At 38.6% G+C, this 17,808-nt stretch overlaps 1 protein-coding gene and 1 long non-coding RNA gene across 3 annotated transcripts; one reads left to right on the top strand and one right to left on the bottom strand.

The window, feature by feature from the left end:
• Positions 1 to 2,095: 2,095 nt before the first annotated feature.
• LOC139157592 (uncharacterized) lies at positions 2,096 to 8,676 on the bottom strand. Its single transcript, XR_011557513.1, has 2 exons — positions 8,528 to 8,676; positions 2,096 to 3,556 (listed from the first exon to the last, which is right to left on the bottom strand). It is a non-coding gene; the product is annotated as an uncharacterized lncRNA (long non-coding RNA).
• A 218-nt stretch (positions 8,677 to 8,894) lies between these two features.
• MRPS10 (mitochondrial ribosomal protein S10) lies at positions 8,895 to 16,299 on the top strand. Of its 2 annotated transcripts, XM_070734496.1 has the most exons (8): positions 9,321 to 9,340; positions 10,212 to 10,281; positions 11,036 to 11,094; positions 11,194 to 11,266; positions 11,478 to 11,617; positions 14,443 to 14,551; positions 14,874 to 14,963; positions 15,950 to 16,299. In XM_070734496.1, the coding sequence occupies exons 1-8, from the start codon at positions 9,336 to 9,338 to the stop codon at positions 16,034 to 16,036; spliced, it is 633 nt and encodes a 210-aa protein (XP_070590597.1). In that variant the 5' UTR covers positions 9,321 to 9,335; the 3' UTR covers positions 16,037 to 16,299. The 2 variants fall into 2 exon arrangements, with proteins under 2 accessions (XP_070590596.1, XP_070590597.1); XM_070734495.1 differs by lacking the exons at positions 9,321 to 9,340; positions 10,212 to 10,281 and adding an exon at positions 8,895 to 9,000.
• Positions 16,300 to 17,808: the final 1,509 nt, after the last annotated feature.

The raw sequence follows: 17,808 nt of genomic DNA, 5'->3' as shown, positions 1-17,808 counted from the left end.
GTGATCCACTGTTGCTTCAGTTTCTTTGCAGAGGCAGGACTTGTTATCTATTACTGTCTTCTCAATTCTGGCTTTCAATGGATTTGTTTTATGTATAAGTTCTTCAGGTGTGGTCTTGTGCAGCTAGAATTAGCTTCTCGGTCTCTTTCTTCAACTTCTCTACTCTTAACTATTGCCAGATCTTATTATTATCTGCTTTCTCTGTTGTTGCTTTTTAAATTATTATTATCAACAAATTTACTTGCCACCCATCAAGGTGACTCCGAGTGGCCTATAGAGAGGTAAAATATACAAATATATGACAATTATAAATAAAAAAGCAGATTAAAATAACAAACATTAAAACAAATTGAAAAACATGTGTTTGGAGGGGAGAGGTGAGTTTGCCTTTGCATCAGCCATCTTCAGGACCTCATGTCAGCTGGCATAGTCAGATTTTAAGGCTTTTCCTAAAGGTTTAAAGAGAAGGGGTGGATCTTATCTTCTATGGCAAGATGTTACAAAGAGCAGAGGCCATAACAAGGCTCTTCTGGATCCCTCCAACTGAAATTCACTGGCTGATAGGATCTTCTGTAGAGCCAGCACCAGTGGGGTAAACCAATCCCCCAAAATGGTTTTGACCATTTGTTGCACTTTGATAACAAAGTGCAAAGCTCAGAATAGATAATTCCAAGATGATCTATATTATTTTCATATAAAACTTTCAAGTCAGAATTTTTTTAACCTCTTCAAGAAGCTGGCCATTACCTTCATGACATTATTCATCTAAATGACATTAGGTTTTAGTGTTCTTCAAACTATGTCCATCAAATGTGGTGAGACTGGTTCTCAAAATTTTCACCCAGTGTGTAAATGATAGTCCAGCATACTTGGAGGCTCTTTCAAGATATTATAATTTTCTAAGTTTCCTTAGAATAAGTCTCTAATATAAAATTGTTCCTGATTATGTCTTTAGATTTATAACCACAGTGCTAATGCCATTGGATTGTAGGATTGCAAGGTACTCAGAGGTGGGCTGCTAAGGTGGCACGGTGATGTGTGCTCGCCCCCGTGGCTCTGAGTGCTAGCAGGGTCCAGCACAATTATGCTACTGCACCTGGGCAGGTAGTGAAATCGGGCTATAGGCGCACCTGCATGTCCGCGTGAGATTTTTCTACCTGCCCAGGTGCAGTAGCATAATTGCGCTGGACTCTGCTAGCACTCAGAGCCACAGGGGTGAGCACACCTCACTGTTCCACCTTAGCAGCCCACCTCTGAATGTACTGGAAGGTACACTGACGGTATTGCAATTGATCATTGGACTAATTCATGATGAACCTGATAATGCATGGTTTCATTTTAAATTATGTAAAACAGTTACTCTGTCCTGTATCCAGCATACTCTGGATATACAGAGATGTCATAAAATTCACATTTTAACCTAACGGAATCACAAAAGAATCCTTGAAAAGAATATTGGTACTTCTATAAAAATGTTATTATTGAAATATGCTTCAATATTTTGCCAGAAAAATCTGTGTCAAGGGAGGTTCTAGTTACTGAAGTTTTGTGTTTATCACAGTTTCAGTAACGAATTAGTTAAAAAGTGCACATAACCTAAGAAAAAAGGAAAATATATTTTAGTGGAGAAAACTTATTTTCAGAAGTATTTAACTGCTGATTGATTGTTACAAAGAAGTTGTAAATATCTGAGGTATAGTGTAGTGTAAAAATATTTGGTTTAAAAACATTTAGCATAATTTTATTTTGTTTTATAAGAAAATGTTTGCCTGTTACGGCTTAATTACACCTGAGTTGCATGTGATTTAATTTCAGGATGTAATTGGGTCAGGTTTGCACTAAATGCTTAATTTCATAATATATTACTTGGGAGGGGGGCAATTTCCTTTTTGTCTGATGAGGTAGAATGAGGCATGCATTGTACCTGGTACATAATTAAAAGCAAGTACTGTGTATAGATTATACAGCTTTTTTTTGGACAGGCAATTGTAAAATCAAAGGGATTCTCTAAGAGTTTGCAGGGAGAAACAGTATTTTATACTTTTGATAAGATATACTTTGTTTAAAAAAATGTTCATGTGATGGAAAAAAAATCTTTTCAATAAATGAATCAGCATTTTATATTTTGGTTTCATATTTTCAAACTGCGGAATAGTAAAATTAAAGAAGTCAACACAGTACTTTTCTGAACCTGAATCCTATTTGATACAAATAGGGGCAGACTCAGGGGTAAAATGCTCCCAGTTCGGTAGGGCCTTGAGCTGGTGGTTCACCATATCAGTATTGACGGCTGGCTGGCCTCGCCCCCAAACTGGCCCACCTAATCTGTCTCTCCAATTGCCTGGTCACCACTTTTCCCAGTTGCAGCTTTTCCTCCCCCCCCCCCCCCCTTTGAATGGCCAATTTTACGGATCGGTCTGGCTGATCACTGCACTGCTCTGGGAACTCTGCCCACAGCAATGGGTTGGAAGCCAGTGGTGAGCTTCGGAACCCCAATTTTCATGGAGCCGGCATGGGTGGAAGGCAGCCATTTCTACAGCATCTCCCTTCCCTCTTTAAGTAACCCTACAGGGCTCTGCTTTTGCAGAAACGGGGCGGGTGGTTTGAATGGAGAGTTAGCGGGACAAGAGAAGATTCCCCCCCCCCCTAACCCATCCACCCTGTGAACAAGGCAATTGGCCGTTCTTCCCCAGTTGCCTTCCTTGGTGAGCGCTGCTGCACCAGCGGCTCCAACCTGCCCAGCTTTCACCACCGCCACTTCCTGTGAACTTCCCAGGAGATGGCCAGGACAAGGGGTGGGCAGGAGTGCATGGGCCTGGTTGGCACTTGGCTTATCTTCCTGGTGAGACTTGGACATCACCCAGCATGCCCATCCTTTGGCTCTCCAGGCAGCACCAGGCACATGACAGGATGTGCCACTACCAGGCTAGAGTGCAACTCCTGCAGCCATCGCCCCTCTCACCTTCCTGGCTTCAGCTCTGGGACATTTGTGGGCTGGGAAGTGTCAGGGCGTGCACCTATGGGGGTCCACCGGTATCCAGGCTGGTGGGGGCCTGGAGAACTAGTAGATGAGCCTGCTGTGCAGTCTCCGAGCTCCCCAGAAAAGTAAATCGAATACCGTCCAGAGCAATTTCTTTCTTCTCCCACCGACAAGAAAAAGAGGATGCCCGGCCATGCAGAGGGTTCTACTGCCTGGCACTAGGCTTGGTTGCGGCAATGGGAAGGATGGAGGGCATCAGGCACTCTGCGCCGAGCTTGCTGGTTGGGCATCGCCAGTTTTGCCTGGGTGAATGTCTGGCTGGATGTCTGCTCTCCTTTTTGGATGCCCATGATGGGAGAGCATGGTGGAAGCACTGGCATGTCTTCGCCACAAATGACAAGGGTTCCCTGGTGCTCCTGAAACTGCAGGGAGAGGATGCTCTTTTCACCGGACTGGGCCTGATGGAAGCTGCCCTCCGCCTTGGGTTCTGTTCCCCGCATCCAGCCCAGGATAGGACGCTCACGTAGCTGCCAGGTCAGTCCACCCTCCCAAAGCACTTTCTTCCTTCTCCCACTGCTGAGAGAAAGAAAAGGAAGGAGAGAGAGAGAGAAAGAAAGAAAGAAAATAAGAAAGAAAGAAAGAAAGAAAGAAAGCTTATAACCATAATTGGGCCCAAATTTTGCTTGCTAAGAAAGCGTTAAGTGAGTTTCACCACATTTTACAAGTTGGTCACCTGGTCACCTGACCACCAAGCCATGGCCACCTGACCTCAAACTACACCCACAAAATAAGCCATGCCCACACAAACGGTAGGGAAAATGTTCACATTTTACCCTTGGGCAGACTGTCCCCCTCCCCAAAGAGAAAGCTTGAAGGTGGACATGAACTTCTGAGTTACTCCAGGTCGCTTGGGAGGAAGTTGAAATACCCAACCACTAACAGCCCTGGAATTTCACTGGTAAGATAGGGTTGAATGCAGTGGTTTGGACAGGGATGGCTGCATAAGAGGGAGGGCAGCGCAGCAGCTCAGTGGTTCCTTTGAACCCAGCTTCAGCCAAAAGGGTCGTACATCCAATTGTTTCTGAAGCAGAGCCTCTAAAAGCCATTGAGGACTCCCAGATGACAACAACCACCCCCTTTCGCCCCGAGTTTTCGGAGAGGGGCGGCATACAAATCCAAATAATAAATAAATAAATAAATAAATAAATAAATAGTTAATCACTGCAGTCATGAAGCCCAAGGCCCAGTAGGTCTCAGTATACACAGCAAGCCATTAAAAAAAGAATATAAAATAACAGAGTTGAAAGGGACCTTGGAGATCTTCTAGTCCAAACCCCTTCTTAGGCAGGAAAACCTTCACCAGTTCAGATAAAGTGTTAACGTTGCCAAGGTTGGAGACCTTGTTCTTGAGACCCCTGTTCTAGAGCATAAATCCACACATCTTAAAGTTGCTTAAGTGTGAAAAACATTGAATATTTGACGTGTTTTTCTAAAATTACCGGAAGGGCTTCATAAACACAGCTGACGTCTTTCTGCTCCACCTTTTTCCAGTGTCACAGGCTCAAACTCCTGGTGGGCACCCATCCCATCACAGAAAGACAGTTGATCAAGTGTTGTGATCTGATAGCTCTGGATCCTTGCATTCATAGGATTAAAACTGATCGCTTGCACAAAGCACCTGGCCGCGTCCCGCAATTGAACAGAAGTACAGCTGAATCCAAGCATTACCAGCTGAACTCCAGCAGCCGAGAGGAAGACTGAGGCAAGCAGGCCGTAGAAGCGCCTGCTTAGCCAGTTTTATTTTTTTACACTGCAACCTTCATGTTAAGCTTTGGGTTCAAGTGAGCGGAAATGCAAAAGCAGCATTCAACAATACCGACAGAAACATTTCGCCAGTCACGGTCGATGAGGGGATAATTCAGGCCTTTTATTAAAGATTTTTTAATACAAAATTGCGACCAGATCTGAAATTTGATGACAATGCTACACGGTGATTTCACTTGTAGGAATGTTCACACTTCGGCTGCCTCACCATTATCAATAGCATTTAGACTTATATACTGCTTCATAGTGTTTTACAGCCCTCTCTAAGCAGTTTACAGAGTAAGCATATTGCCCCCAACAATCTGGCTCCTCATTTTACCGAGCTTCAAAGGATGAAAGGATGAGTCAACCTTATGAAGCGCCCTTGCCCCTGGAGGCGTTGGGATGAGTAACCTCATGAGCTGCCCTACCATGGGGTAGGACAGGGGTCTCCAACCTTGGCAACTTTAAGACTTGTGGACTTCAACTCCCAGAGTTCCTCAGCCAGCCAAGCTGACTTTGCTGGGAGTTGAAGTCCAACTGGGAGTTGAAGTCCACAAGTCTTAAAGTTGCCAAGGCTGGAGACCCCTGGCGTAAGGTATATACAGTGTTCCCTCGCTTTTCGCGGGTTCGAACTTCGCGAAAAGTCTATACCACGGTTTTTCAAAAATATTAATTAAAAAATACTTAGCGGGTTTTTTCCCTATGCCACTGTTTTTTCCCACCCGATGACGTCATACGTCATCGCCAAACTTTCGTCCACCTTTAATAAATATTTTTTTAAATAAACTTTATTTATTTATTTATTAGATTTGTATGCTGCCCCTCTCCGCAGACTCAGGGCGGCTCACAACAAAACAAAACAATTCATGACAAATCTAATAAGTATAATTTAAAATATTTTAAAAAACCCATTTACTAAGCAAACATACATACAAACATACCATGCATAAATTGTATATGCCCGGGGGAGATGTCTCAGTTCCCCCATGCCTGACGACAAAGGTGGGTTTTAAGGAGCTTACGGAAGGCAAGGAGAGTAGGGGCAGTTCTAATCTCTGGTGGGAGCTGGTTCCAGAGAGTCGGGGCCACCACAGAGAAGGCTCTTCCCCTGGGGCCCGCCAACCAACATTGTTTAGTTGACGGGATCCGGAGAAGGCCCACTCGTCGCTGGGATTCGTGCGGCAGAAGGCGGTCCCGGAGATATTCAATAAACAAACATGGTGAGTAATAATCTGAATGGTTGTTAAGGGAATGGGAAATTGCAGTTTAGGGGTTTAAAGTGTTAAGGGAAGGCTTGGGATACTGTTCATAGCCAAAAATGGTGTATTTACTTCCGCATCTCTACTTCGCGGAAATTCGAATTTCGCGGGCGGAAAGCGAGGGAACACTGTATACTGCTCAAAAAAATAAAGGGGAACATTCAAATAACACATGCTAGATATGAATGAATGAAATATTCTCATTGAATACTTTGTTATGTACAAAGTTGAATATGCACAACAGCATGTGAAATTGTCAACCAGTGTTGCTTCCTAAGCGGACAGTTTGATTGCACAGAAGTTTGATTTACTTGGAGTTACATTGTGTTGTTGCTGTTCTGTTTAAGAAAAGTAACAAATCTTCTGTTCCCGGGTCACCCTGACCCGGACCGAAAACTCTTCATTTGCAGTGCTTATGTTTGGTCTTTTTGAAAGCTTTTTTCACTTGGAAAGTAGTCTGAACATTTCTGCACACAATGATATGAAAATTGAAATGAAAAAAGTAAATCTTATTGGTTTATTTTGCGGATATAATGCACGCCCCCCCCATTTTTGTGAAAATTTTTTCAATTTATGGATAGTTTTGCTTGCAAAATGCATTCTATTTTACTAAAGTTGGTATGGGATTGGTAGCTTGAACATTTCTGAACATAATGATATGAAAATTGAACTTGAAAAATTGATGCATATTGGTTTATTTTGTTGATGAAATGCATGCCCCCCCCGTTTTTTTAAAATAGTCTTCACTTTATGGATAGTTTTGCTAGCAAAATACATTCTATTTTACTAAAGTTTGTGTGGGATTGGTAGCTTGAACATTTCTGAACATAATGATATGAAAATTGAACTGGAAAAATTGATGCATATTGGTTTATTTTGCACATAAATGTATGCCTCCCCCCGTGTTCAATTATTTCAATTTATATAAAAATTATGCTGTTAATTTCAAACTTACATACTTTTTTTTAGTAAAATGGATTTGTTTCATAAAATTAGTCCTCTGGCTACAATGTGGTTGATTTTCAAAAGGATATTCCAAATATTTCTAGACAAATATGTATAAACAGTGACAATAATGGCACATAGCAAGGCCGGGGGTGGGGGGTGGCCTTTTTGTGGCAAAAATAAACCAATAAGAACCATTTTTTTCAGTTCATTTATATTTTTCTTATATTCAGAAATGTTCAATTTAGTATATCAAACCTTTTGGGGGGAAATTCCTTAGGGATTTGTAGCCTTAAAAAAATAGAAATTGACACAAAATTAAAAAAGGATGGGGGGGGAGGGGCTTTTTGATCAAAATAAAAATATAAGTCTCAATTTTTCCAGTTCAATTTTCATATCATTATGTTCATAAATGTTCAAACTAGTTTTCCAGTTGAAAAAGTTTTCAAAAAGATCAAATTCAAGTACCTAAAAAAATTATTTTTGGTCCGGTCATATACGAACAGAAACAGACTCGAAGTTATGATTTTTTTTTGCCCAGAAAACAATTAGCCACCACCCCAAAAATATTTTTTGATGATCAGCATTGTTAAATTGAGTAAATGAATGCCTAAGATTTTAAAGAATATTTCGGATTTGGAGGATAAAAAAATAAAAAGTGAAAATGGTTGCAAGCAGCCGAGGGGGGGGGAGGCCTTATTTCTGATATTAAAAAACCAATAAGAATCATTTTTTTCAGTTCCTTTATATTTTTCTTATATTCAGAAATGTTCAAGCTACCAATCCCACACCAACTTTAGTAAAATAGAATGCATTTTGCAAGCAAAACTATCCATAAATTGAAAAAAAAATCACAAAAACGGGGGGGCGTGCATTATATCCGCAAAATAAACCAATAAGATTTACTTTTTTCATTTCAATTTTCATATCATTGTGTGCAGAAATGTTCAGACTACTTTCCAAGTGAAAAAAGTTTTCAAATTGACCAAACATAAGCACTTCAAATGAAGAGTTTTCGGTCCGGGTCGTATGTGACCCGAACAGAAGATTTGTAACTTTTTTTGCCCAGCAAAAACTAAGCCCCCCACCCCCCAAAAAAAATTCTCATAGAGAGAACCCCTGAAATGATGAACCAGCATGAAATTTCAAGTTTCAGATATGCAGGGAAAATTTTTTACAGGGACTCAAACTTGGCTTCGGGTCGCATACGACCCGAACAGAACAGCAGGGTTAAGTGTTCCCTTTATGTGGTGCAATGTATATGCATTTGGTCTTTGCGTGTGGCAAAATGGGGGTCCCACCGTCCTCTTTCTTTTTTAGCATCTCCTTCTCGGACAGATTCCTTGGAATATACTCCCAAGATTGTCATCCAACCTTGAGAAGTACTGCCTCGCTATCTATAAGAAGGCAGCCGCTCAACCTTGGTCACCGTGTGGTGCGCCTTTCAAGCCTCGCCCCATTTCAGGCAGATTTGTGTTGCAGTGCAGGTTTATTTCTCTTGGACGCATTTGCAAAAGAATAAAATAAGAATAGTCACCGTCGCCTCCCCGGACGCTTTGGAAAGTACAGTAGCAGGGGCTCTTTGCGTCAATGGATAGTCTTCTTTTTACACCATTTTTTCTTGAAAAGGGAGGAGCTCGTAAACGGCTGAGAAACCCCTTTCTGGGCCGACCAGGAGGATTTACCGCCCCCTACTTTCACTTTGATAAGTGCGGTCCGAAAAACGACGCTCTAGCACAAGAGTAGGCAAATTTGTCTTTTCTATGACGTGTGGACTTCAACTCCCAGAATTCCTGAGCTAGTATGAGTGGATCAGGAATTCTGGGAGTTGAAGTCCACAAGTCATAGAAGAGCCAGCTTTGCCTACCCCTGCTCTAGCACATAATGCGCGCTCAGGCTGTCCAAGGAGGGAAACTCTATGGTATTCTCGACAAGAGGAAGTTGTGGAAGGGGGAGGGGGGCAAGATGGCGGCGCGAGCGGCGTTGACCCTTTTAAGCCGGCTATGGCAGGTAACGTTGACGTGTTTGAGGGGCTTCCGGGGATGGAGCAAAATTTATATAACGGCTTTTGTATTGATCTTAATAGACCGGTTTAATTGTAGTTCGGGGAATCTGAACCAGCACCTGGCTGGGGGAGAGTAGTCGGGTAGTTGCCCCTGTTTTTTCACAAAAAGCAAGACATCATAAAATCGAATGTTTGCATTTCTAACAAGCATTTGTAATGTCCTGGCGCTTAAATAGCTTTAAATAATACATCTTTGGTGCTGATTGCACACACAAGGAATTTGTCTTTGGTGCATATATTCTCAGTGTACTTAACAGAAAAGATACATTTGTCAATAATCATGAGGTACAACACTTAATGATTGTCATAGGAGTCAAATAAGCAATGAAGCAACAGTCAATATTAATATAAATCTTAAGGATACAAGCAACAAGTTACAGTCATACATTCCTAAGTGGGAGGAAATGAGTGATAGGAATGATGAGAAAAAAATTAGTAGTAATAGTATTGCAGACTTAGTAAATAGTTTGACAGTGTAGCAGAATGATGGTGTTTATGAAAAAACTGTTCTTGTGTCCAGTTGTCTTGGTGTGCAGTGCTCTGTAGCGACGTTTTGAGGGTCAGAATTGAAACAGTTTATGTGAAGGATGTGAAGGGTCAGTCAATATTTTCACCACCCTCTTTTTGATTCCTGCAATATACAGGAAGGCAGGTTGGCAGCAATTGTTTTATGGGGCAAATTTAGCCTAAGCAAAGTTAGATTGGTTCTAACGGCACATTAACAAAGGGGGGGAGTGTGTGCTGATGTTATAAGTCTTTTTTTAAAAAAATAAATTTTATTAGTTTTAATAATAAAACAGATGCACACTACACAAAAAATGTGTGCCTGCCACCCAACATCGTTTGTTCAATCCCCTCCACCAAAATGAGGGTGTACTGATTTATAATATTTTAAACCAAGAACATTAGTATATTTACAAATTATAGAGTGATTCCAGTTTATTCTTTATAACTTGATCTTGAATTCTACTGATCATAAATCCTCTAACCCTGTCCCATCTTCCTGCTGGTGTTATAAGTAAAAATGGTGCAGTGGTTATACTGCTAGATTAGCATCAGAGATACTGTACATCCAATATTCAGTTTACTCTCAGACAAGGAAGTTGACCAGGTGACTTGGGCTTGTCTCCCTTTTTTTACCCCGGTTAACACACAGGTTGGTAGCTGTGGGGAAAAGAAGTGCAATATTCATCACCTTGAACTCCTATAAATCTGACAATAATAATGTAAGAGGCTCATGGATTTGAATCTTCAATTTAAATGTTTCAACCTTTTGTTGGCAATTACTGCAGCAGAATTTTGAACTTCCCAACCTTTAGATTGATTTTTAAGCATGGTTTATATTTATTTGAATTAGACTGGATTGGATTGTAAAATAGTCTAAAGAAATCTAGGGACCATTCTTTTAGTGGTCTATAGATTCCTTTAGACTATTTTGCAATCCAATTTAACAAAATCAAACTGAGCAGAGCTATATGTTTTTATAAAATAATGTACATGCATAATTACTGCTCTCTTATCTTTTTACCAGCAAGTTCAATGTGGCTTTCATTCGTCTTGGGGGACATTTGGCTGGCTTTTTTCCTCTTAAGATCTGTTTATTAAAAATGTATGCTTATGCTTTTCAAAACAATGTAATAACACACCACATATCAAGAGATCACTTCTGTAAATGATTACTTAAAGACTGACTTTTATGTATATACTTGTTTAGTTTTTCATCTATTCACCACATTTTTACGCCACCAATCTTTTAAACTCTTGTTGAAGCAATGTTGACCATGAACAACATATATTAAAGATTCTATAATCAAGTGAAGAGGCAGTTTGTAGATACGCAGTTGCTTTAATATCAATAATCTAATCTTCTTTTCTTTTTGCCTTTTAAAAAAATCTGTAGTTTGAGAACAAATTCTTGAAAACTACCAATGACAAAGTACACTTAATATAATATTAACTTTGTACTTTTAATTTTTTTAGGGACCAGAAAAAATTCTTATAACAGGCAAAGTTCCATTAAAGCAACACAACTTTCTTATGTAAGTTTGCCATATTGAGTTAATGCTATATCAAAGTTTTATGACCAGTGACAGTTCCAAACTACAGTAATTCAAACTGATTCTCCTTTTACTTTTCAGAAATAATCACTTAATGTGGATTCAGTCTTCAAGGGCCAACAATTATACTCAACAGCCCATAAATAATACATTGGTATGTATGATGATTTTCAATGTAAACTTTTTCAGCAACTAAGAAACTATGATCTAAGTTATATTTGTATGAACTGAAAAAAAGTGGGAGAGTAACAATTATTTAATTTTAACATGTGTTGTATAATTTATACTTAAACCACAATAACTGTATTCAGGGTGACACTTTTAGAATAATGATGCTAAATTATTTCTCTTTGCTTCCAAACTAGGTGTCTGTTTCTGATGAACCAGATATATTATATAAAAGACTGGCTATTTTAGTTAAAGGGCATGATAAAACTGTGTTGGACAGTTATGAATATTTCGTGGTGCTAGCTGCAAAAGAACTTGGTCTCTCCATTGAAAAAATGTAAGTACTGTTGATCTTCATAATTACTCAGTCTTTTTCCGGGCAGACAAGCCATCACCAATCTCAGCTACACAGCACATGTGTGCACGTCTCCTGCCAGACAGTTTGTTCATTTATTTATTGGATTTGTATGCTGCCCCTCTCTGGGTTGTTTTTTGGGATGTGCAGCAAAGGGCAGGGCATGTGCAGGAGACATGTGCACTTGCATGGGATTGTGCATGCATGCGCGTGGGGAGGAGGGCAGGGAGGCAGCATCCTCCCACGGCCCGTTTTCGGTCCCAGGAGGCTGCAGTAAGGTCTGCTAGGCCCAAAATGGTGGTGGGGGAGTCAGGTATGCATGTGCATGAGGGGAAGAATGGGGGGGGCGGTCACGTGCGCATGCACAGAGGCGGATGCTGCACACATGCACAGAGGGGACAGGCACATTGCATTATGGGTGTTGCATGCTTTCAACACACAACAAGAAAAAAATTAGCCATCATTGATTTGGGCCATTACTCCATGTTCATTTGGAGATTCCCAAATTAAAGTGTAATGACATGATTTTCTAGCAGGTCTAGTGAAGGACAACCTGCCATCTGTCAATGTAATTGATTCCAGAATCAGCTTGGGGCAAACTGCTCCTACGAATTACTTTTTATTTCATATTTATATCACTCTTCTTAGGCAGATAGAGGGTCAAAGCAGTAACCATAAAAAAAAAAAGAATTAATAGTAAGCATCATGGTTGCCTATAAAAATAAACTAAACATAAAGTGAAACATGGATTGGAAAAAAAGATTGGTCTGCTTGTGAACTGCTTGTGAACTTCCTTTAAATTAATCTCTTTGGGATACACTTTTATTTATTTTATCTCTGTTTGATAAAGTAAGTCACTTACAAGGTCAGCTGTCTACCCATGTTTCATGAAATTTGCCAGGAAAGTGGCTTCAAAATAAGGGTTTTTGAGTGTTTTTTTTTAAATAACTGCTTTTTCTACTAGTTATAGCATCTGTGTCATCACTAAGGATAGCCACACATACCCTATTACAGTAATCCAACCCAATGATGATCAAGCCATGGGTACTGTCATTAGGATATCTTGGTCTAAGTAGAGTTGGAGCTCAATGAAATCTGCTTTGACTACATGTATCACCTGCTGTATAGGCAGGAACAGAAAATCCAGGGGAACCTCCCCAAGTCACAAACCAATTTCTCTGGAATGAGTGTGGCTCCACCAGATGCAACAGCTGAGCCAGTGTTATTATGTTATCTAGATGTTTGTGGACAACTAGTAAATTTGACTTAGTGGGATTTAGTCTCAGTTTATTTTCTTATTCAGATCTTTCAGGTTCCAATTTAGGGTTTTTATATTATCTCTAGCTTAGCCTAGAGTAGTAATGTATAATTAGCAATAGTAGTAGCACTTATAGAAATAGTCCTTGCTTTACAACAATTACTTAGTGACGTTCAAACTAACGTTCTGAAAAAGGTAAGTTATGACCATTTTCCCCACTTACGATCCCCATGGTCATGTGGTTTACATTTGGATGCTTGACAACTGACTCACGTTTATGACTGTTACAATAACCCGAGGTCATGTAATCACTTTTTGCAACCTTCTGACAATCCAAGATTCACTTAACAACCATGTTACTAATTTAACAACTGCAGGGCAGTCATAAAATTTCAATTTTTCACTTAGTAGCATAAATTTGGAGTTCAATTGTAGTAAGTTGACAACTACCTGTATACCACTTCATAGTGTTTGACAGCACTCCCTGAATGGTTTACAATGCCAGTATATTGCCCCCAACTATCTGTATCTCATTTTATTGATCTTGGAAGAATGGAAGGCTGAATCAACTTTTGAGCTCATCCGGATTGAACTCCAGACTATGGGCATAATTAGGTTCATTTATATATTAATGACATTTCAACTCAAACATAGAAACATAGAAGACTGATGGCAGAAAAAGACCTCATGGTCCATCTAGTCTGCCCCTATACTATTTCCTGTATTTTATCTAAGGATGGATATAACCACTGACAATTTCATATAGATGTTTAATTATTATTAAATATGGGGAATATGTATTATTATATATGGGGAAAGCCCCATGTCCTGAGGTATTCTGCTGTTTGAATAATTATTTCAAAGTAAACTTTAAGCAAAGTCATGTTCTATCTCAATTGAATTAAATAGATTTTTATATATAATAATATTGATGTTTGCCAGCCCAGGTAATCCTCAATTTATACCCTGTTCTTAATGTTATAACTGATGCATCACCTCAGCAGTTAGGTTCACATTTGTGATAATTTGCGGTGTCCCACAATCACATGTCACAATTTTGTGACTTTTTTTGTTGTTTTTCAGTCTATTGGATAAGATGGATTCATATTTAGGATCACATTGCCTAATGACAATGTGGTTCACTTAACAGTTATAGTGACCCGCTTAGCTACTATCATAAAAATGATTATATAATCAAATTAAGCATGGGGTGACTTGATTTAGGACTGTAATGTTTTAAGACCAAAATTCTGGGCTCAGATGCAGCCATAAATTAAAGACTACCTGTATTTGAAGATTTATCTTTGCATTTATATGCACTGTCTATTGCCTACTTTCAAGATTTGTACTTCAAAACATTAGATAATCTAGATCCTAAATTATGTAATTTAACTGCGACATAGCCTGATCAAGAAAGCACACATCTTCAGATGAAGGCTCAACTTAACCTGTTCTTTTTCCAATTTTCTAAATAATTGTGGTTATTTATATTGTTGGCTGTTTCAGAAATAGATTGTGTCTACATGATTAAAATGTTATTATTTTTTAGAGAAAAGCCTCCTAGAAAGATAGAAAGATTCACGCTTCTGAAATCAGTACACATTTATAAGAAGCACAGAGTTCAATATGAAATGAGAACACATTATCAGTATATAGAGGTAAGTAAATAGCTGCATGTTCAACTAAAAAATAATAGGTACATAGAATGCACAGAAAACAGTGTTTTGGAAAAGAGTGTATACCTTCTCTCAACAAATTAGATATTGGTTAACGTATGATGGTTATAGCCATATCCAGGCTTTATATTTTGATTTTCTGGATTTAAGTAAATATAAAGAAAATACAGGGTGATTCAAGCCAGGAGAAATCTCTTATTAAGTCAGATACTATTTACAATTGCTACCTAATGCTACCTGTACATGCAGATTTCCCCCCAAGATTAATATTACTTGAAAAGTATAAGAGTGCTTTCTATTTCAGTTAAAGAATTTAACTGGTAGCACAGCCAATGTTTTCTTGGAATACATTCAGCGAAATCTACCAGAAGGGGTTGCCATGGAAGTCAAAAAGGTAATGCTAATTTTGTTCTGTTTATAAGGGGTGTGCAAAATGTTCCATACACAAATTCTTCTATGCATGGAGCAGCTATTTTAGAGTGGCCTGGTCTCAAACCAAAAAAATACCTGTTCTGAGTGTTTTTCTTTGTGCACACAATTGCTTGCTTTTGTGTTGGAAGCACCACAAACACAATAAAATAACTGTTTTGATTCAGGCAAAAATGAGGGGTGGGGGGAAGAATACAAGATTGTGAGCACCTGAGGAGAGATGGGATGGAAAAATGTGTGTGTCTCTATAGGAGAATGCCATGCTGAGACAACAGGCAGAAGCAAGCAAGGTGGGGGGAGGAAGATGGGGAAGGTTGATAAATTGTACAAGGCTAGAAGCTGCAGGGAGCGGGGGCAGTGTATACATGTAGTTGTCTTCTTATGACCATTGATAGTTCAAAATTGCAGTGACTTTGTAAAAAGTGACTAGTGATCTATACTTGCACTTACAAGTGTCATCAGTGATCACAAATTGAAGTGCCTGATAATTGACTTGTATTTACAATCTGTTACAGCAGTCTGTGGTCACATAATCACAACCCTCCCCCCCCACCACCCAATTTCAGGGGTGGGAGAGAAATGTTCATTGGGGAAGCTGGATTCCCTTAACAATCACTGTAAACATTGTAAAATGGGATCTGACTTGACTTACGATCACAATAACTTATGACAGAAATTCCAGTCCAAATTGTGATCTAAAGCTCTATCAATTTCTAGAACAGGATGATTTGCTTTGGATTTATAAACAAAACATTCTCCTTGTTTATGTAATATAAACTGTGTTGAATTCTTAAATTTTAATTTTAATCAGATAACTACTAAAGCAGAAGTCTTTTGCTATCTTCTTAGCACATTGGGTTGGTTTTAAAAAAATACGTACAGAATTTAACTAGAGAATCCATGAACTATTCCAACATAAGCATGTAACTATATATTTTCTATTGTTTTTAGACCAAATTAGAGAAACTTCCTGATCATATTCAGAAGCCTGTTTGGGATAGCCTGCCTGAAGTAGAAGAAACCACAATTGCATCATAAAAACCTGGACTCTTTTTCTTTTAATATCCCTGTGGGTTAATTAGGAAGTCAACATAAAATACCGTAGTTGTTTTATAAAAGTTACACCGATTTTGAAAGAGCCCTGTATCAGGGTACTTGCAGGGAATCTTGAACTTTACAATGAAAGCTTATCAGTTCAGAAGCAAAGAAAATATGTGGACATTTCATCTGCACCATAATTTGGCTGAAGATGTTGAAAATGATAGTGTCTCTGTATATTAATAAAAAAATGTTATACCAAATTGTTTATCAACATTCTTTATCTGAAATGATAATTTGCTCCAGTTGTTTCCTGTATAGATGCCTTGAGGAGAGAACCACCAAACTTGTAATGTTCTAACACTAACTATAAAAACTGAAATACTGTATTTTACATAATATTTTGGAAAACACTTATAGCACTTTCAATAGGGAATTAATTGTGGGATTCACTTACACTGTTAGGGAACTGAGGATAAAAGTATTTGTATATATTTGATATGTTGAATCATTTAAGTTCTGCTGCACCCATGATTATATTAATTAAACCTCTATCTATACTCAGCCATTAAAAGTAAAAAAATATGGGGTTTTATACAAATATTTAATTTGTTGCTTAGTTTCCAGGCAAATTACTCTGAATAATGTTTTTTGTGTGATTAATTGTATATATCTTAAATATATACAATATTTTAATGTTGTAAAATTATTTTAAGTGGTTGTAATCAAAAGACAAGATTGAAATTTAATTTTAAAAATGTACACCCATCTTTTCACATACTAGGAGTAGGAAGTAAATTTTGGAAACAGAACATTTTGAATAGCTATGATAGAAAGCTGAAATATTTCTCTGAAATCTAAATTCAACTAATAAATAAATAATCGTAATCTAGCATATAGTATCAGAATTTTCAGATATCATATTTGAAACCATTTTATTCTATTCTGCTATTATCCTTTGAGCCCTGAATTAAAAATGCTGTTAATGCCTCATTCCAGTACTTGGAAACTCTCAAAGTGTGGGGACAGAACAGATTGAAACTAAGCAAGGCAGAGGTGCCACTTATCCCTCAAAGAGATAGCTCCCATCTCTTGTTCATAGCAGCAAGTGGAATCTATTGCCAAGATTGCCTTTGTCAAGCTTTGGCTGATGCACAAGTTATGACTTCACACCAAATGCAGCATGATGTAGCAATGGCTTTTGTTATCACCCAGTTAGGATAATAGTGGTACTCTGTGTGGAGATGCCTTTAAGCACCACACAGAAGGTACCACTGTGCCAGAATGCAAGAAGCCAAGTTAACCGACATCACCTAGAATTTATAATTTTGTTATGTTAAATAGGTGCATTTCATATTAATAAGATGGAAGTTCTCTGTTCATTATTTTACAAATATATTTATCGTTTTTAAAAAATCATTAGTGGTCTGTGGGATTTAAAATTATGAATTTGGTGGTCTGTGGGATTTAAAACTGACCTTGGTGGTCCCTGTGGTCCAAAAAATTGGTACCCCTACTATATATTATCTGCAGTCCACTTCTATTTAATTTTCTTTGGTTTGTAATACTGTATACAGAATAACAGTTGGAAGGGACTTTAGAGGTCTTCTAGTCCAAACCCCTGCCTAATCAGGAGACCCAGTCAAATGACTCCGCAATTTCAGTGTTGGAGCACCCACAACTTCTGAAGGCAAGCTGTTCCACTGATAGTTATAATTATCAAGGAAATTCTAGGTTGGATCTCTCTGATAAGTTCCATCTGCTATTATCTT

This window comes from Erythrolamprus reginae, chromosome 1 (genome assembly GCF_031021105.1).
Source record: "Erythrolamprus reginae isolate rEryReg1 chromosome 1, rEryReg1.hap1, whole genome shotgun sequence".
In the NCBI taxonomy this organism is placed as follows: domain Eukaryota; kingdom Metazoa; phylum Chordata; class Lepidosauria; order Squamata; family Dipsadidae; genus Erythrolamprus; species Erythrolamprus reginae.
This window is presented reverse-complemented; position numbering and strand designations above follow the sequence as displayed.

Bases quoted from the DNA above. Each gene is read 5' to 3' on its own strand.
- MRPS10 (XM_070734496.1), top strand. The intron at 11,095-11,193 runs GTAAGTTTGCCA...TTTACTTTTCAG, and splicing joins AAGCAACACAACTTTCTTAT to AAATAATCACTTAATGTGGA. The intron at 14,964-15,949 runs GTAATGCTAATT...TATTGTTTTTAG, and splicing joins TTGCCATGGAAGTCAAAAAG to ACCAAATTAGAGAAACTTCC.